General features: G+C 38.3%; 1 protein-coding gene across 1 annotated transcript in view; it reads left to right on the top strand.

The window, feature by feature from the left end:
- Positions 1-6,324: 6,324 nt before the first annotated feature.
- Positions 6,325-21,240, top strand: part of LOC309479016 (kelch-like protein 10) — a gene marked incomplete at its 5' end in the record, with an annotated part of 33,262 nt that continues 18,346 nt past the window's right edge. The window contains 8 exons of the mRNA XM_082142861.1: positions 6,325-6,371; positions 7,558-8,050; positions 8,273-8,692; positions 9,202-9,399; positions 9,613-9,762; positions 10,316-10,432; positions 10,715-10,806; positions 10,928-11,052. Of these exons, the coding sequence (XP_081998987.1) occupies positions 6,325-6,371; positions 7,558-8,050; positions 8,273-8,692; positions 9,202-9,399; positions 9,613-9,762; positions 10,316-10,432; positions 10,715-10,806; positions 10,928-11,052 (1,642 nt within the window). The remainder of the gene's footprint in view (positions 6,372-7,557; positions 8,051-8,272; positions 8,693-9,201; positions 9,400-9,612; positions 9,763-10,315; positions 10,433-10,714; positions 10,807-10,927; positions 11,053-21,240) is intronic.

Below are 21,240 nucleotides of genomic sequence, written 5' to 3'. Positions count from 1 at the left end.
AAACGCATGAAAATGTCCTGTGCTGCGTCTCAATTGGCCTACTTGTACTACTTTTTACTATTAAAATAGCGTATTTACCGGTTGCGCTCTGTCGCTTAGTTACATGCATCCTGTCACGTAAACTGACATGTCAATCATCTTGTCAAAGATAAAATCCTCCACATTTAATTTAATTCAATTTATGAATCAAGAAATGCAGTAGCATGTTGATCTCTAGTTGCGAGTCTTTCATGCGGAGACTCTCCTCATATTCATGCATAACGATGGCAAATGGCTAAATAACGGATCTTTATAAAAGTTCACGTTGTTGTTGGAGATGAAATATAACACGGATAACATCAACTTAAATGTTGATTATTAGTCACTCAAACCCCTTTATCCAAACCTCTCTACTTAACCGTCGGTCTCGCACATCCGCCATATGTTGTAGTTTTCTGAACACTTTTTACTCGTGTTTGTAGTTCTACCAGAAAGACTCGGGAGAATAAATACTGTGACAATTATACATTTATTAACAGCCCAGCAAGCAATAAAGTTATTTAGCGTAGGCCCCGTCCATAGCTCGCAATCCGAGGGTCCGGACTCTGCATATCCTGCCTGAAGACGAAGGCAGGGGCGCAACCGACCCCCTGTGAGGTATGGGAAGGGACCATCCTGGTGGTGGTGGTGGGGAGGATGGAGGGAAGGATCCGTCTTGGAGGTGATGGGGAGGATGGAGGTGAATGCAAGCGTCAGCATCTGCGAACTCAAACGTGTGTAAGTACCAATCTTTTATACCACGAGTATTAGAATATGATTGGATAGATGAGAAGGTAAAGTGACGTAACAATTGAGTCTTCCCGGCAGAACTTATGCTAAAGCTTTGATTTCTGAACTGGATCCTCCTCCAAAGCAGTGAATTGTGGGTAATATTAGCTGTTATAGTGAGCACGGATCCACACTTCCAAAAATCCACAGGAAATAGCAGACCATCCGGGGACTTCTGGCATACTCTTTTCAACATACAATGCTTTGCAACACTTATTTTAATCTTATATACTGTTTAGGATGGATAGTATGGACATTGAGACGCAGGGCTGATTTCATAGACAGGGCTTAGATTATGCCAGGATTAGACCTTAGTTCAATTAGGACAATTAAGTAGCTTTTTTAAACGTGCCTTAGAAAAGAAAAGAAAAACATTACAACAAAATTATGGCAGTGATGTAGCTTTTCGAGCTATCAAAAATTCACAGGGGCAGGATTGCTGCATGAGACCAAACCAACTGTATTTTTATTCTCAACTTCTGCATCGAAACAACGCATCAACAAAACTCTCAAAGTCTCCCGCTTCTTAAAGGGGACTGTCAAATATGCATGTGTGTGTCTATGTCGATGATGTGTTAATTATGTGTGAATTATGGATCAATGATGTGTGGGTTGCTTATATCTGCCCCTACAGGTCCCGCCAGAATTCACCAACACCAGCAACATCAGCTTGCTTGGAGCTCGAACTTGTCTTCCTGAACATGTGCAGTGACGTGTGGTTAAACCTCCTTAACAGTTTGAGATTTCTCCCTGGGGTTTGTCCCATTGTTGGTGGCTGGACGATTTCTAGCTGACCTTGATGGTGTAATAGATGATGTACTTAGCTGGATGGTGAAATCGTGCTGTAGAGACTGATTGGCAGGGAAAACGAGAAGCTCAGTCTTGGCCAGGTTGAGCTGCAAGTGATGTTCTGTCATCCATGCCAAGATGTCCGCCAGACAGCTTGAGATTCTGTGGGATCTTCTGGTTGAAATGATAGGTAGAGCTGTGTGTCATCAGCATAACAATGGTGATAAGAGAAACTTAATGTAGTGTAAATGGAGAAGTGGATGGGTCCAAGAACTGAACAGTGAGGAAACCCTGTGATCAGTTAATGTGATTTGGATACCTCCTCTCTCCATGCAACCCTTAAAGACATACCTGTGAGATAAGATTAAACCCAGTGAAGTTCCTGTGATGCCCAGTGATAAGAGGGTGGACAGAAGGATCTGATGATTCACAGTGTCAAAGGCAGCAGATAGATCGAGAAGAATGAGAACAGATGATTTGAAATCAGCTTTGGCAAACCGCAGGTCTTCAGTGACCGACAGTAATGCAGTCTTGGTTGAACGGCAATTCTTGAAACCAGATTGGTTGATGTCCAGCTGGTAACTGTCTACAAGTCACGTGTTTAATGTGGGGTTTTTAAGCCGTGGGGTTACCCGAGCCTGCTTAAATGTGGTAGGGAACATGCCAGTATGGCGAGATGAGTTGATGATCTGTGTGAGTGCTGGTAAAAGTGTAGGAGAGATGGCTTGTAAGGTGTGAGGGGATGGGATCTGGTGGGCAGGTGGTAGGATGACTGGAGAGGAGAAGTTTAGATACTTCTGCCTCAGTGAGTGGAGAGAAGGAGGAGAGAAGATTTCTGGAGCTGAGAACTGACTGCTGATGGTTGTTGTTTTGTCAGTGAAGAAATTAGCAAAATAATCAGCAGTTAAAGAGGTGGTGGGTGGTGGCGGTGGGGGACAGAGGAGAGAGTTGAATGTTTTCAAAAGTGTGCATGTGTTTGAAGCACTGTGTATCATGTTGTGGAAATATGAAGATTTAGCAGCATGAACTTCAACAGAAAAGGATGAGACAGAGACTGATACATACTCAGGTCCATTAGGTCATTTGATTTGCAATTGAAAATTAGGTCAAGTTGGTTGCCTGATTTGTGAGTACTTGTGGTGATGAGCCGTTTGAGATCAAATAATGCTAGGAGAGAGAGGAAGTCTGTAGTATAAGGCTTCTCTAGATGCATGTTAAAATCGCCAAAGAGTTCAAGTGGACTGCCATCCTCAGGGAATAAGGACAGCAGCACATCCAGCTCCTCTGCAAAGATGCCCAATTGACCTTGGAGGCAGTAAATTACTACAATGTGGATTTTAATAGGAGTTGTAACGGTGATAGCATATCATTCAAATGAATTTTAATTGCATAGAGAAGAGTGGGTTGAGTATTTCCAATTGTTAGAAATTTGAAGACCTGTGCCCCCACCCCTCCCAGACTGGAGAGGAGTGTGATAGAAAGAGAAGTTGTTAGAGAGAACAGCAGAGGTTGCTAAATCTTCTGGACGAATCAGGTCTCAGTCAAGCCCAAGATATTGAGAGTAGATTGAGTTGCAAAGGCTGGAATGAAGTCAGCTATGTTGACTGCTGACAATTCTTCTGCTGACTTAAATACCTGGTTCTTCTCAAATCAAAACTAACGCCACTTAAGTGCAATAATAACTAGCAATAAGAGTAACAAAAGGCAAGCAATTGTGCCTGACCACGGACACCACCGTCTCCGGCACGGGCACCCCCGTCTCCGGCTCAGACACCGAAACCACCATCTCCGACACGGAGACGGCAGAAAACGTGAATTTGACTTTTTGACAAATTTGAATTTGACTTCACAGCATCCCTCCACCACCCCAGCACCTCACTCTTGGCTGGTTTTCTATCCCAGTTAAAAGGGGGGAGTACTCTGGGTTCGGGCCAAATTCCGAGCCTGGAGTCCTCTCCCGGACATCAAGCCAAATACATATAAATTACTACATCTGATTTAATGTACGTGTGAATTCGTGAATTGAAGCTATTATTAAAGTTTTCAGAACATTGAGTGATTTTCTTAGTTTTTTTGTTGTTTTATTAACATTAAAGGGAAAGTTCCCCCAAAAATGAAAGTTGTCATCATTAAGTCTCTCAAGTTTTTTTTAAAAACCCAAATAAGTTTCTTTCTTCTAGTGTAACACTAGTTTATTAATAAATAAATAAAATATCTCCCTGCTATTTTTTTGTTTTTTTGTTGACATAATCATTCATAATCATTACTTTTACCGGTTCCTTGCGGCAAGCTTTTAGTCGATTAATGGCTTAAATGAATGACTTCTGGTCAACCTTAAAAAAACTTTAGTCAGAGGCAGTCTTAGTAAATGTTGCTGAGGGACATTTTGAGTGTTGATGACACCCTGAATTCATTCCGATTGATGAATCTGAATGTAGTGTTTACATGAATGCTAAACAAGTGATCAGGTTGATGTGTGTGTTTATGTTACAAGCTTCAAATCAGAATAGATTTTTTGACATGCGCACACTGCACAAATATACAGAGTTTACTACGGTGGCCGAGAGAGCTCAATGCGCTGCAACTGAAGAAAACACATGCAAATAGAAAAACACCCGCAAATTAAGAAAACATCTTCATCACTTTCACAACACATGTGTGCTACAAATATTCACAAAATAAGCAAATACAGAAACGTGCTGCAAAAGTTCACAACATCCATACTTTGTAAAAGGGCATAATAGGACCTCTTTAAAGTGTTTCAGTGCAAGTTGCTTTCAGTTAAGACGGCTGGTCCCCAGCATGGGATGCTGCATGCTGGTTGCTGATTTCTTTTTAATAATTTTACTGAATGCCTAGACAGTGGAAAATAAAGGCAGATGGATGTGTCCCGGCCAGTGTTTTAATAAAAAGGAACTGATGAGGTTTCAAAGAAGGGCAGGACAGTCAGAGCAGTTGCGAAGAAAATGTGGAAAGCCAGTCGTGATGATTTTGAGACCTCAGACAGTTAAAATGTTTGTGTTGTCTATATGGAGCCATTTGGTAACTTAAAGCCAAAGGAAGTGTTGGGAAAATGCAGTCTCTAGGTCCACCAAGCCTGCACTCTAGGGTTAAAAGTATTGATTTTTCACCATTTGTTTGATTGAGAATATTCACACATAGACACACAATCTCACGCACACACTGACATTGTTAGACCTACAGTAGGTTATTTACATTGGTACACTGCCGTTGAGTGTTCTTTAAGCATAAATACTGTTAAGGAAGTTTGTAGTAGACTAATTTACACACACACACACACACACACACACACACACACACACACACACACACACACACACACACACACACACACACACACACACACACACACACACACACACACACACACGTTGTGTTTTCATGTTTTATGGGGATTCTATTTTCCATTGAAATTATTATTTGTTTTACTGTACAAATTATATCCCCTAATCTGACACCTACCATTACAGAAAATGTTCTGCATTTTTACGTTTAAAAACAAACAAAAACAACAACAACACACATTTAGTATGATTTACAAGCTGTTTTCCTTGAGGGGCCCAAAAAAATTTCCCCATAAGATCAATAAGCATGTGAGTTTGATCAAGGTTGTTGCTAAACTCTGCAGAAAAATAGACCTTGAGGACCAGAGTTGAGAACCCCTGCCCTACACATTGATTGCAAATGTTCTGATTCTTTATTATTGTTCGGTAATGTCACGGATCTGCCAGGCTGTCACATCAGCCATTCACACAGCACACCTTCACCAGAGTACTAAACACTCACACCTGCACCTCATCTGCACCATCATCAAGCTACAAAAGCACACACCTCGTCTCACATCATTGTCCGGTCTTGTTTCTATGAAGTGGACTGCTTACCTGTTCTCCAGCATTGGTACTCCAGCGTATTCCTCTCCTGTGTTCTCCTGTCATCATCCTGCATACTCACCAAACACGAAGAGGTGTGTGCGTCCATCCAGCCATCCGTCCAGCTATCCATGATCTCCTGCACCTGTAAAACTAGGAAGGTCTTCATTACTAAGCTTTACTCATTCTTCAAAGTCTATTTGAACTGCATACTCATCCGTATTCTCCATTCTGCTCAGTGCTGTTAATAAAGCTCACATTTCAATGCATTTCTTTGTGTCTGGATCTGCATTCTGTAACACTTTACAATAAGGCTTTATTAGTTAATTCACTATAGTTAACATAAGCTGACAATGGACAATACTTCTAAAGCAGTTATTAATCTTGGTTAATGTTAATTTCAACATTTAATAACACATTAAATTCAAATGATCAATGAGCTAACATGAACTAACAATCACTTGTATTTTTTTTAACTAATGTTAACAAAGAATAACTATGGTAACAAATGTAGCTATTGCTCATTGTTAATGTTGGTTAATGTATTAACTGACTTTACCTTATTGTAAAGTGTTACCTATTGTTCTTTATAATTCTTTATAACACTTGAATCAGTTTAAAACATTTGTTTACTTTATGCAGTTTTTTGTGTGTATTGCTTTATTGGATTTAAATATAATTTAGAGTTCTTTTTGTTTTAAGAAAAAAAAAAAACTGTTATTGTTTGAAAATGCTTATTTCAATATTGTGATAATACCATATATATTAGGTAAAATTTCTAAAAAATTAATAATAATAATAATAATAATAATAATAATAATAATTGGGTCACGGCTTAATGTCCATGGGAATGTGTCCCATGGCCAAACCAGTTGAGAACTGCTGGTACAGTGTAAGGGACAATTTCAGATACAGCCGTAGTGTCATAGTGACTTTTCAAAGTCTTGTTTGTTGAATATTTCCAGTTGTAAATATTGTAGAAAAAAAAAAAGTCAGCTTGCCCATTTATTTGTAATTTTACTTATAATGCCAGTAATTCTAAATGTACAGATTTAACCAATAAAAGCAAGACATTGCACTCATGATTTGGCCTAATGCTGCGTGACCCTGAAATGGAATGGAAATATGACATCTGTGAAGAACAATCCTCTTCATACAGGCCTCTGGTAAACTTGTTTGGGGTTACAGTCAAATCATGCAAGAAAAATCTGTTCTACTGTCAAAAACTCACTAGTGTGTATGTTGTGCAATCAAAAATGGACGATTGCATATTCAAATGACTAATTATCCCATGTTTTATTTCATTTGTCACTTAGTTCATTTTTTTAAAATTATTTTTAATATCTTTGTTACTGTGAAGATGTTTCATTCAAAAGGAATCGATAAAACAAAACTCTATAATAATTATGTGGCCAAGACACAAACTGAAAAAATATATTCAAGCTCTACAACTATGATGTCACAAAGACATTCTATAGAACTCTCCTGAGCAAAAGTCCCCACAAAGACAAAATCCTGAGGTGACTTTAATCAGAGTTTGAGGTGAGAAGACTGAATACATTTACAGTCCTTAGAGAACATGGAGAACATAAGAGCAACAGCCTTTGACGTGTTTGATGAAGCACGTTTACTGGGCGAACACACTGACATGATCATCAAGTCAAATGACAGAGAATTTCAAGTGCACAAGATCATCATGTGTGGCTGCAGCTCCTACTTTAGGTGAGAAGAAGCATTTGAACTGCAATTGTGCGCAAATTACCTAGAAATGATTATAATTATAAACATAATTTCCACTGCCAACATTATACTGTTGAAACTGCCTAAGTCCAAATATATAAATGCATGAAAATGAATGAGTGTATTGCCAGAAAAATGAATGTAAGTTGGATGATATCTAGGAAAAACCATTCTTGAAATTTGATTCTGGAAGTGGCTATGTATGAAGTTTTACCCATATAGGAAACTAATCTGTTTCTCTAAGTAAATTTGGCTGAAATTAAAATGTAAAAAGTTATTTTATATATGCTCATTATTAATGTCTGTATTTCTTTGTCAAATGTGTTCACAGGGCTCTTTTCTCCAACAACTGGAGCAGCCCAGCACACCATTTCTGTGAAATTCAAGAAATATCCCAAGACATCATGCCTCTTATCATCCAGTATGCGTACACAAGATCTGTGCACATTACTCAAGAGAATGTGTTGGAGCTCTTGGTGGCGGCTGAAATGATCTTAGTCTCAGGTCTTGTAGATACCTGCTGTCAGTTCCTGGAGTCACAGTTATGCCCAGAGAACTGCATTGGCATCTGCAACTTTACAGAGGACTTTTACTCCTGCTCAAAGCTCCGCTGTAAAGCAAAGCACTACATCCTGCAGCACTTTGAGGAGGTTCTGCACGTATCTGAGGAGTTCCTGGAGCTCTCCCTGGAACAGCTTGAGGAGATCATTGATGAGGATGAGCTGAATGTCAAACAGGAGGAGGTGGTTTTTGAAGCCGTCCTCCACTGGATTAATCATGCACCAGAAAACAGGAGGCAACACATTGCCGTGCTTCTGCCAAAGGTAAAACAGAGATTTTTGTCTTGTTTTTCATTACAAATTTATTAAAACTCTTAAATCAAGATACATTTTCTGCTATAATTTTAAATTTTGTTTTGTGATTTTGTCATTTACATTTCTTTTTTTGTTTAAATGTGTCTAGAATTTACTAATTTTATTTCAGTTTGAAATTAAATTAAAATGAAAATGAGAAACTTGCCTTATAAACTCTCCCTTGTGCTTCAGGTTCGATTGGGGTTGATAACATCAGCCTACTTCACCAATAATGTAAAGTGCAATGCACTAGTGATGGAGAATGAAGCCTGCATGCCTGTTATCATCAATGCAATGAAGACTTTGTTTGACCTCAACATGGATGAATTCGTCAACTCAGAACTCATGCATCAACTGACACGTCCACGTCTGCCCTCATCGATCCTATTTGCCATCGGAGGATGGAGCGGCGGCAATCCCACCAATGAGATTGAGGCATATGATGTGAAGGCAGACTGCTGGGTCAGTGTGACTCAAGAGGATGAGCGTCCCAGAGCCTATCATGGTACAGCAGTCCTGGATGAGTTTGTCTACTGTATTGGTGGTTTTGACCATGTGGAGTATTTCAACAGCGTGAGGAAATTCAGTCTTATCACTCAGACTTGGCATGAGGTGAGTAATGCTCTATGTCAACATGTAACTTTAATTTAGCTTCCTTTACAAAACAGTATTGTGGTACAGTGATGGTACCGGATTGTACTTTGTTATGGACCATAGTGCTGAATGATGTGCACATTACTTCAAAGAATACCACTGTATTACCATATTACATGTCCAAAAAAAGGTGAAACCATGATAAAATTTGTTTTGCGTTCCAGCAATTGTTGTAGCTTTGTATAATATAATATAATATAATATAATATAATATAATATAATATAATATAATATAATATAATATAATATAATATAATATAATACAATACAATACAATACAATACAATACAATACAATACAATATAATATAATATAATACACTAGAGATACCATCATGATTGTGTCAAAAAATACCATTAAGAAAAATAATAATAGTATTATTGTATTTATTTGCAACTGATAGGACAGAACCAATGAGATGGTGTATTGATGTGTGTTCGCACAATGATGTATTTGGTGTGTTGTAGGTGGCCCCCATGTATGAACGCCGCTGCTATATTAGTGTTGCTGTTCTGGACGGGCTCATTTATGCCATTGGTGGTTTTGATGGACAACAACGGCTTAAAACAGTGGAGCGCTACGATCCAAACACCAATCAGTGGACAATGATGGCACCCATGAATGAACAAAGGAGTGACGCCAGCGCCACCTCACTGCAGGGCAGGGTAAGAGCACTTACCCATGATTCCACAATCTTCTGCTGGAGACTCTTAATGCCTGTAAAGCATGAAGGAAATGTGAAATGGGGATATAGCATGGGAATGGTTTAAATATGAAAAGGAATATCATACAATTTTCTGTGTTTTAAACACTGCTTTTCTGATCAATTTGTGATGATTGTGCACAAACATCATGCATGTTATTTTTGTGTTTGTCAGATTTATATCTGTGGTGGTTTTACTGGGATCGAGTGTCTCTTCTCTGCGGAGAGCTTCAACCCTGAATCAAACCAGTGGACTCTCATCGCTCCCATGAGTAGCCGCCGCAGTGGTGTTGGTGTGATCGCTTATGCAGATCAAGTGTATGCTGTGAGTATTAAACACACATATCAGTGTTATAGTTTTAATTAACTATGATAACCATGACACGCTTTCCCAGTTTAAAACTAGATTAAAGTCGCATCTCTTCAGCCAGGCATTCATATAATCCCACAGTTCAAACTACAATCCGGCCTCTAGCTCATAAATGCCAGAGGAGAACTGGCCCCCGACTGAGCCTGGGTTCTCCCAAGGTTTTTTTTCTCCATTAGGTCACCTGATGGAGTTTTTCGGTTCCTTGCCACTGTTGCCTTTGGCTTGCTCAGTTGGGGATATTTTGGGGATATTTAATTTAATTTTATCAATCAATAAATTCCTCTTGAAACAAACTTTGTTGTATTATTTAAATGTAATACTGTGAAGCTGCTTTGATACAATCTGTATTGTGAAAAGCGCTATACAAATAAACTTGACTTGACTTGACTTGACAAATACAGAAATATGGAACAATCACAGTTTAAAGGTTGCACTTATGTAAATGTATGCATGGATCTGCATATACAAATGCATAGAATACATAAATAAAAAGTGTATTTATTTAAAGGTTGGTGGTTTTGATGGTGCCAGTCGTTTGCAGAGTGCGGAGGCCTACAATCCGCTGACTAACATCTGGAGTGATGTTGCATCAATGTACAACCCACGCAGCAACTTTGGCATTGAGGTGAGATGTGGACAGTTAAAATCTGTATCTGGTGAAACTATGAAATAACATTGCAGTAATGTTTTGATGATATTGAATATGGGGGAATTTTGTTTTGGTTCCATATTGAGAATAATTGGAAAGTTGCACCCTAAAATTGTTGAAGGCTTCGATCAATGTGTGTCAAAACATTCTAACTATTTTTAAATTAAGTGTTGCATCTATAGTAAGATTTATTCATGTAAAGTTAAAGACATTAGCTGTGCATTATTTATTTTCCTTTTTACCTTCCTCAAAATCCAGGTAGTTAATGGTCAGTTGTTTGCTGTCGGAGGCTTTAATGGATTCAGCACCATCTCTGATGTGGAGTGCTACGATGAGAAGACAGATGAATGGTAACTTCCACAAACACTAAATCTTACAGATCATTTTACACTGCATTAGATATAAATATAAGTCTATAAGTCTAATACAGACTATATTTCATTGCATTCCTTGCATCTGTTTTCTACACAGGCTTGATGCAAATAAAATGGCCATTTCCCGCAGTGCTCTGAGCTGTTGTGTAGCATCAGGATTGCCTAACATGGCACAGTATGCTGCCCTACGAGACACTGTACAGACACAAGACGAGTCTGACAGTGAATGATCTCCTTCTAGCAGATCTGACAGTCTGACTACAAATGGAGAGTCATATTTCCTGAATAAATGCATTCAAAAAAGAGGCTGTATTCTAAATGTTATAACTTTCTCTCAGGCGTAGTGTTGTTCATTTAAAAAATGAAACCTTGCAAGGGATCTCTACAGCTCAACAAACCAACATATAATATTGAGAATTCTGTTTACTGAGTAAACTATTTATTGGTTTATTAATCTTTGTATGAATTACTGTAATTTACTGGCTTCTTTTATATGATTATACATTGTGTATGATTGATTTAACTCATAGATAGTCTTTGCTAAAGAAGCATTAATTATGTTATGTTTTTATTACTATAGGCATAATCTACACATTGTGTTATGTTAAACAGTCGAGCTTGTACAATCATTTTTGCAGTGTCATTATTGACTTCTGAAAATAATAATACTAATTATTATAGATACGCACACATGCACACAGTCATATATACATTCTCAGTCTAAACAATCACTATTTATCAATAAAAGTATAAACAAACACTTATTATTAGCAAAATATTCAAGGCGTGAATTACAGATCTGCAGAAGCACCAGATCCATCGTAATTAGCATATGGATTATAATATTTCTACATCCATGTGACCCAATTTTTCATGCCAATTATATTTAATATCTACCTAAATGTACATGAAACATTAGTAGAAGAGTCCCATACTTGGCTGTATAAGCCTGTTTAGCGCCATCTAGCATTTGAGATATTACAGTGCATTGGCATTGTTTTGGTTAAGACTGACGTCACTTCCTGTATTTTAAATATGGCGGAGAAACGCATGAAAATGTCCTGTGCTGCGTCTCAATTGGCCTACTTGTACTACTTTTTACTATTAAAATAGCGTATTTACCGGTTGCTCTCTGTCGCTTAGTTAAATGCATCCTGTCACGTAAACTGACATGTCAATCATCTTGTCAAAGATAAAATCCTCCACATTTAATTTAATTCAATTTATGAATCAAGAAATGCAGTAGCATGTTGATCTCTAGTTGCGAGTCTTTCATGCGGAGACTCTCCTCATACTCATGCATAACGATGGCAAATGGCTAAATAACGGATCTTTATAAAAGTTCACGTTGTTGTTGGAGATGAAATATAACACGGATAACATCAACTTAAATGTTGATTATTAGTCACTCAAACCCCTTTATCCAAACCTCTCTTCTTAACCGTCGGTCTCGCACATCCGCCATATTTTGTGGTTTTCTGAACACTTTTTACTCGTGTTTGTAGTTCTACCAGAAAGACTCGGGAGAATAAATACTGTGACAATTATACATTTATTAACAGCCCAGCAAGCAATACAATTATTTAGCGTAGGCCCCGTCCATAGCTCGCAATCCGAGGGTCCGGACTCTGCATATCCTGCCTGCCTGAAGACGAAGGCAGGTGCGCAACCGACCCCCTGTGAGGTATGGGAAGGGACCATCCTGGTGGTGGTGGTGGGGAGGATGGAGGGAAGGATCCGTCTTGGAGGTGATGGGGAGGATGGAGGTGAATGCAAGTGTCAGCATCTGCGAACTCAAACGTGTGTAAGTACCAATCTTTTATACCACGAGTATTAGAATATGATTGGATAGATGAGAAGGTAAAGTGACGTAACAATTGAGTCTTCCCGGCAGAACTTATGCTAAAGCTTTCATTTCTGAACTGGATCCTCCTCCAAAGCAGTGAATTGTGGGTAATATTAGCTGTTATAGTGAGCACGGATCCACACTTCCAAAAATCCACCGGAAATAGTAGACCATCCGGGGACTTCTGGCATACTCTTTTCAACATACAATGCTTTGCAACACTTATTTTAATCTTATATACTGTTTAGGATGGATAGTATGGACATTGAGACGCAGGGCTGATTTCATAGACAGGGCTTAGATTATGCCAGGATTAGACCTTAGTTCAATTAGGACAATTAAGTCGCTTTTTTAAACGTGCCTTAGAAAAGAAAAGAAAAACATTACAACAAAACAATGGCAGTGATGTAGCTTTTCGAGCTATCAAAAATTCACAGGGGCAGGATTGCTGCATGAGACCAAAAACAACTGTATTTTTATTCTCAACTTCTGCATCGAAACAACGCATCAACAAAACTCTCAAAGTCTCCCGCTTCTTAAAGGGGACTGTCAAATATGCATGTGTGTGTCTATGTCGATGATGTGTTAATTATGTGTGAATTATGGATCAATGATGTGTGGGTTGCTTATATCTGCCCCTACAGGTCCCGCCAGAATTCACCAACACCAGCAACATCAGCTTGCTTGGAGCTCGAACTTGTCTTCCTGAACATGTGCAGTGACGTGTGGTTAAACCTCCTTAACAGTTTGAGATTTCTCCCTGGGGTTTGTCCCATTGTTGGTGGCTGGACGATTTCTAGCTGACCTTGATGGTGTAATAGATGATGTACTTAGCTGGATGGTGAAATCGTGCTGTAGAGACTGATTGGCAGGGAAAACGAGAAGCTCAGTCTTGGCCAGGCTGAGCTGCAAGTGATGTTCTGTCATACATGCCAAGATGTCCGCCAGACAGCTTGAGATTCTGTGGGATCTTCTGGTTGAAATGATAGGTAGAGCTGTGTGTCATCAGCATAACAATGGTGATAAGAGAAACTTAATGTAGTGTAAATGTATGGAGCTTATAATATGACAAAATGATTTGAATTTGAATTGTGTAAATTTGAATTATTTGCAAGTGTAATCTAACTAAATTGAATTTTAGGTGGTAGTTTAAATAGTTCTGAATTTGATTTGTTTTAAACGAATATTGAACGTTTGAAATTTAACAAATTGAAATGTTTTTATGGCTGAATTTTATAGACATGTATTTTCAAACAGCTAGTTTTTTTGTTCTGAATTCGTATAGTGCAAATATTCAGTTTAAAAAAATACAGATTCAAGTTTTCAAGATGAAGAAATTCGGAACTTCAAATTCAGTTTTCTAAAATTCAAGTTCAAAAATTCAAGTTCAAAAATTCAGATCTTACAGAAAGTAGGTCACAGGTCATCCACAGGGAAGAGTAAAGGATCTCAGATAAGTCGAACAGAGCATTTTGGCTGCACTGCAGTAGTTTTCTGCCGCAAACGCGGTGGTGGTTCAAGAGAATCCGTGTATCTTTCGTTCAGTCGTTTTTTTATTTAATATTAAGAGTAGAAAAATGAGAAAACAGCTTGAGTATTAGATTTCTTCTAATATTCTAGTAATAATAGTCCGCTGCAGCATGTTGCACGGAGCTTACAAAACGCGTGTATTGCAACTATAGGCTACATTTAATTTTCTCATCAAACAACTAGACTAGCGAATGGCTCGGCACAACAGAAGACCCTAGAAAGGGCTTTCTCTCTGTGTAGACCAGCAGTTGGTCTGAATTTGCCTATTTTCTCGACTGTATAGGCTAAGTCACGTTTTATCATGAAATACGCACTGATTTATTCCAAAGTGACTCAGGCATATATAATGCATTTAATGTTAAATAATCTAAATGTTGACTTTCAAAAGTAGGCGCGCCAAGAAGGCTATTCTCTGTATTTTGGTTCATTTTTGGTGAGCGCCAGAAAGATCTAAAGAGACCGAGACGCGCTAAAGCAGCGCATCATGTTGTTTTATTTATTTTTCAATGGCATGATATTTTGTAGTCATTTTGAATGTACACAAATAAAAATATACATTTTACTGTTTCGGATGATGTCATATCATCTGTATGACTAAATAACAAAGTATTAAGTTATTTCCCAGCAGTGGAACAAATCCAAGTGATGGCGCTCGCGCATCGCGCTCTCACACAACATAGTATCAGTTCTGGCGTTGCTTCATATCGCAGACTGTTCATTATCAAAATGAAACACAGTCAACCAAACATATAAAAAGTTATTCTGCATAATTTAATTGGTCTGTTGTACAATATGAAGGGCAAGCTGTGCCGCACACAGTCCTACTTGTTATTCCAAACATTACCCTTGCTGTAAAGACGCTGATTTAGCCTATACGTGTATTTTGGGACTCGACTGAAGTATGACGCCTTTTTATTTGTATTATAATATAATATATTAAAATACATAATCTTCTGAGTTTTATGATGTAGGCCTTGTGTGTTTTATTAAAATGTATTATAATTTACATCTCAAAAGGATGCGCTTTGTGCATTCTCTGACATTATATTTATTTATTTAATTAATATTGAGTATCAATTGATGTTAAACAAAACGGTGTGTTATTTTCTCTGGCAACTAAACTTTCAAAAAAAAAACTTCCAAAAAAAAACTTCCAAAGCAAAGCCATTGTGCGTTCGAAACGCTATCTCACGACCAATTCGTACGAATTCGTACGAATGATAAAAAGTTGGCTAATTCGTACTAATTCGTACGACCTCACTCGTACGAATTTGTACGATTTGTCTAAACCCACGTGATGGGTAGGTTTAGGGGCGGGGTCAGGGGTAGGTCATTCGTATGAATTCATACGAATTGGCCAATTCGTCAAATATGTACGATTTTGCAAAAATCGTACTAATTCGTACGAGTCAGGTCGTATGATTTCGTACGAATAAGCCACTTTGTAGAATTTGTACGTTTTCCCGTGAGATCGCCGCAGCTTTTCCACACAGATTTTGAGAACTGGCCAGCTAAAAAAAATAGGCCAAAGAAGTAGACTATAACGGCTAGTGTCCGGGAAATGCGAGGTACGTTCATATTTATAAATAAACATAACTGATTTTGTCTACAACTAAATACATTTCCTAATAATAACAGTGATTAAGCCCAAATGTGGGTGGGGGTAATGAACACAATATGTTTGTTTTTTGTTTATTAGTTTTTTTGCCCAAATGGTCTCCACTCTATGCATTTTGTAACAATACAGCAAAATTTTTTAACTGACCGTATTTGCCAGAAAATAAGTCGCATGCAGATGAGTGCAAGTCACACCGGATCATGTTGAGAGAGAAAGGCGTCATAATTATTTGAATTTTTTTTTATATTAGCCTATTCAGCAATAGTGTAAAAGACCTGTAAATAAAATACAGCATTTACATGATAAACACTATTAACATGAAGGCTATGTGTTGCCTATTTTACTTTCCCTTATGACAAATGAATGCAAAAAACAACAAGAATGAAAAATAAGTATGTAGGCTAGGCTATAATAAAATAATATATAGGCTACAGACTATAAAAATAGCCTATATTGTGCCCTTTATAAACGCCAAGCCTAAACAAATTTATTTAAATCGAAACGGTCGCGCATCTCTCATTCAGTCAAAAGTTTTCATTGCAATGTAACATGTGGATGCTAACTATTAATATAAAGAAGGCTTCATACTTCAGTCGAGTCCCAAAATACACGTAGCCTATAGGCTAAATCAGCGTCTTCACAGCAAGGGAAATGTTTGGAGTAGGACTGTGTGCGGCACAGCTTGCCCTTTATATTGTACAACAGACCAATTAAATTATGCAGAATAACTTTTTATATGTTTGGTTGACTGTGTTTCATTTTGATAATGAACAGTCTGCGATATGAAGCAACGCCAGAACTGATACTATGTTGTGTGAGAGCGCGATGCGCGAGCGCCATCACTTGGATTTGTTCCACTGCTGGGAAATAACTTAATAGGCCTACTTTGTTATTTAGTCATACAGATAATATGACATCATCCGAAACAGTAAAATGTATATTTTTATTTGTGTACATTCAAAATGACTACAAAATATCATGCCATTGAAAAATAAATAAAACAACATGATGCGCTGCTTTAGCGCGTCTCGGTCTCTTTAGATCTTTCTGGCGCTCACCAAAAATGAACCAAAATACAGAGAATAGCCTTCTTGGCGCGCCTACTTTTGAAAGTCAACATTTAGATTATTTAACATTAAATGCATTATATATGCCTGAGTCACTTTGGAATAAATCAGAGCGTATTTCATGATAAAACGTGACTTAGCCTATACAGTCGAGAAAATAGGCAAATTCAGACCAACTGCTGGTCTACACAGAGAGAAAGCCCTTTCTAGGGTCTTCTGTTGTGCCGAGCCATTCGCTAGTCTAGTTGTTTGATGAGAAAATTAAATGTAGCCTATAGTTGCAATACACGCGTTTTGTAAGCTCCGTGCAACTGCTGCAGCGGACTATTATTACTAGAATATTAGAAGAAATCTAATACTCAAGCTGTTTTCTCATTTTTCTACTCTTAATATTAAATAAAAAAACGACTGAACGAAAGATACACGGATTCTCTTGAACCACCACCGCGTTTGCGGCAGAAAACTACTGCAGTGCAGCCAAAATGCTCTGTTCGACTTATCTGAGATCCTTTACTCTTCCCTGTGGATGACCTGTGACCTACTTTCTGTAAGATCTGAATTTTTGAACTTGAATTTTTGAACTTGAATTTTAGAAAACTGAATTTGAAGTTCCGAATTTCTTCATCTTGAAAACTTGAATCTGTATTTTTTTAAACTGAATATTTGCACTATACGAATTCAGAACAAAAAAACTAGCTGTTTGAAAATACATGTCTATAAAATTCAGCCATAAAAACATTTCAATTTGTTAAATTTCAAACGTTCAATATTCGTTTAAAACAAATCAAATTCAGAACTATTTAAACTACCACCTAAAATTCAATTTAGTTAGATTACACTTGCAAATAATTCAAATTTACACAATTCAAATTCAAATCATTTTGTCATATTATAAGCTCCATATAAATGGAGAAGTGGATGGGTCCAGGAACTGAACAGTGAGGAAACCCTGTGATCAGTTAATGTGATTTGGATACCTCCTCTCTCCATGCAACCCTTAAAGACATACCTGTGAGATAAGATTCAACCCAGTGAAGTTCCTGTGATGCCCAGTGATAAGAGGGTGGACAGAAGGATCTGATGATTCACAGTGTCAAAGGCAGCAGATAGATCGAGAAGAATGAGAACAGATGATTTGAAATCAGCTTTTGCAAAACGCAGGTCTTCAGTGACCGACAGTAATGCAGTCTTGGTTGAACGGCCATTCTTGAAACCAGATTGGTTGATGTCCAGCTGGTAACTGTCTACAAGTCACGTGTTTAATGTGGGGTTTTTAAGCCGTGGGGTTACCCGAGCCTGCTTAAATGTGGTAGGGAACATGCCAGTATGGCGAGATGAGTTGATGATCTGTGTGAGTGCTGGTAAAAGTGTAGGAGAGATGGCTTGTAGAAGGTGTGAGGGGATGGGATCTGGTGGGCAGGTGGTAGGATGACTGGAGAGGAGAAGTTTAGATACTTCTGCCTCAGTGAGGGGAGAGAAGGAGGAGAGAAGATTTCTGGAGCTGAGAACTGACTGCTGATGGTTGTTGTTTTGTCAGTGAAGAAATTAGCAAAATAATCAGCAGTTAAAGAGGTGGTGGGTGGTGGCGGTGGGGGACAGAGGAGAGAGTTGAATGTTTTGAAAAGTGTGCGTGTGTTTGAAGCACTGTGTATCATGTTGTGGAAATATGAAGATTTAGCAGCATGAACTTCAACAGAAAAGGATGAGACAGAGACTGATACATACTCAGGTCCATTAGGTCATTTGATTTGCAATTGAAAATTAGGTCAAGCTGGTTGCCTGATTTGTGAGTACTTGTGGTGATGAGCCGTTTGAGATCAAATAATGCTAGGAGAGAGAGGAAGTCTGTAGTATTAGGCTTCTCTAGATGCATGTTAAAATCGCCAAAGAGTTCAAGTGGACTGCCATCCTCAGGGAATAAGGACAGCAGCACATCCAGCTCCTCTGCAAAGATGCCCAATTGACCTTGGAGGCAGTAAATTACTACAATGTGGATTTTAATAGGAGTTGTAACGGTAATAGCATATCATTCAAATGAATTTTTATTGCATAGAGAAGAGTGGGTTGAGTATTTCCAATAGTTAGAAATTTGAAGACCTGTGCCCCCACCCCTCCCAGACTGGAGAGGAGTGTGATAGAAAGAGAAGTTGTTAGAGAGAACAGCAGAGGTTGCTAAATCTTCTGGACGAATCAGGTCTCAGTCAAGCCCAAGATATTGAGAGTAGATTGAGTTGCAAAGGCTGGAATGAAGTCAGCTATGTTGACTGCTGACAATTCTTCTGCTGACTTAAATACCTGGTTCTTCTCAAATCAAAACTAACAGTACGCCACTTAAGTGCAATAATAACTAGCAATAAGAGTAACAAAAGGCAAGCAATTGTGCCTGACCACGGACACCACCGTCTCCGGCACGGGCACCCCCGTCTCCGGCTCAGACACCGAAACCACCATCTCCGACACGGAGACGGCAGAAAACGTGAATTTGACTTTTTGACAAATTTGAATTTGACTTCACAGCATCCCTCCACCACCCCAGCACCTCACTCTTGGCTAGTTTTCTATCCCAGTCAAAAGGGGGGAGTACTCTGGGTTCGGGCCAAATTCCGAGCTCTGAGCCCTCTCCCGGACAGCACGCCAAATACACATAAATTACTACATCTGATTTAATGTACGTGTGAATTCGTGAATTGAAGCTATTATTAAAGTTTTCAGAACATTGAGTGATTTTATTAGTTTTTTGTTGTTTTATTAACATTAAAGGGAAAGTTCCCACAAAATGTTAAATTGTCATCATTAAGTCTCTCAAGTTTTTTTTAAAAACCCAAATAAGTTTCTATCTTCTAGTGTAACACTAGTTTATTAATAAATAAATAAAATATCTTTTTTGGTTTTTTTTTGACATAATCATTCATAATCATTACTTTTACCGGTTCCTTGCGGCAAGCTTTTAGTCGATTAATGGCTTAAGTGAATGACTTCTGGTCAACCTTAAAAAAACTTTAGTTAGAGGCAGTCTTAGTAAATGTTGCTGAGGGACATTTTGAGTGTTGATGACACCCTGAATTCATTCCGATTGATGAATCTGAATGTAGTGTTTACATGAATGCTAAACAAGTGATCAGGTTGATGTGTGTGTTTATGTTACAAGCTTCAAATCAGAATAGATTTTTTGACATGCGCACACTTCACAAATATACAGAGTTTACTACGGTGGCCGAGAGAGCTCAATGCGCTGCAACTGAAGAAAACACATGCAAATAGAAAAACACCCTCAAATTAAGAAAACATCTTCATCACTTTCACAACACATGTGTGCTACAAATATTCACAAAACAACCAAATACAGAAACGCGCTGCAAAAGTTCACAACATCCATACTTTGTAAAAGGGCATAATAGGACCTCTTTAAAGTGTTTCAGTGCAAGTTGCTTTCAGTTAAGACGGCTGGTCCTCAGCATGGGATGCTGCAGGTTGGTTGCTGATTTCTTTATAATAATTTTACTGAATGCCTAGTGGAAAATAAAGGCAGATGGATGTGTCCCGGCCAGTGTTTTAATAAAAAGGAACTGATGAGGTTTCAAAGAAGGGCAGGACAGTCAGAGCAGTTGCGAAGAAAATATCGAAAGCCAGTCGTGATGATTTTGAGACCTCAGACAGTTAAAATGTTTGTTTTGTCTATATGGAGCCATTTGGTAACTTAAAGCCAAAGGAAGTGTGGGGAAAATGCAGTCTCTAGGTCCACCAAGCCTGCACTCTAGGGTTAAAAGTATTGATTTTTCACCATTTGTTTGATTGAGAATATTCACACATAGACACACAATCTCACGCACACACTGACATTGTTAGACCTACAGTACATTCTTTACATTGGTACACTGCTGTTGAGTGTTCTTTAAGCATAAATACTGTTAAGGAAGTTTGTAGTAGACTAATTTACACACACACACACACACACACACACACACACACACACACACACACACACACACACACACACACACACACACACACACATACACACACGTTGTGTTTTCATGTTTTATGGGGATTCTATTTTCCATAGAAATAATGATTTGTTTTACTGTACAAATTATATCCCCTAATCTGAAACCTACCATTACAGAAAATGTTCTGCATTTTTACATTTAAAAACAAACAAAAACAACAACAACACACATTTAGTATGATTTACAAGCTGTTTTCCTTGTGGGGACCAAAAAAATGTCCCCATAAGATCAATAAGCATGTGAGTTTGATCAAGGTTGTTGCTAAACTCTGCAGGAAAATAGACCTTGAGGACCAGAGTTGAGAACCCCTGCCCTACACATTGATTGCAAATGTTCTGATTC

This window comes from Leuciscus leuciscus (assembly GCF_965113295.1).
Source record: "Leuciscus leuciscus genome assembly, chromosome: 17".
Taxonomy (NCBI): domain Eukaryota; kingdom Metazoa; phylum Chordata; class Actinopteri; order Cypriniformes; family Leuciscidae; genus Leuciscus; species Leuciscus leuciscus.
Note: the sequence above shows the minus strand (reverse complement) of the source record. Positions and strands in the feature narration are given on the sequence as shown.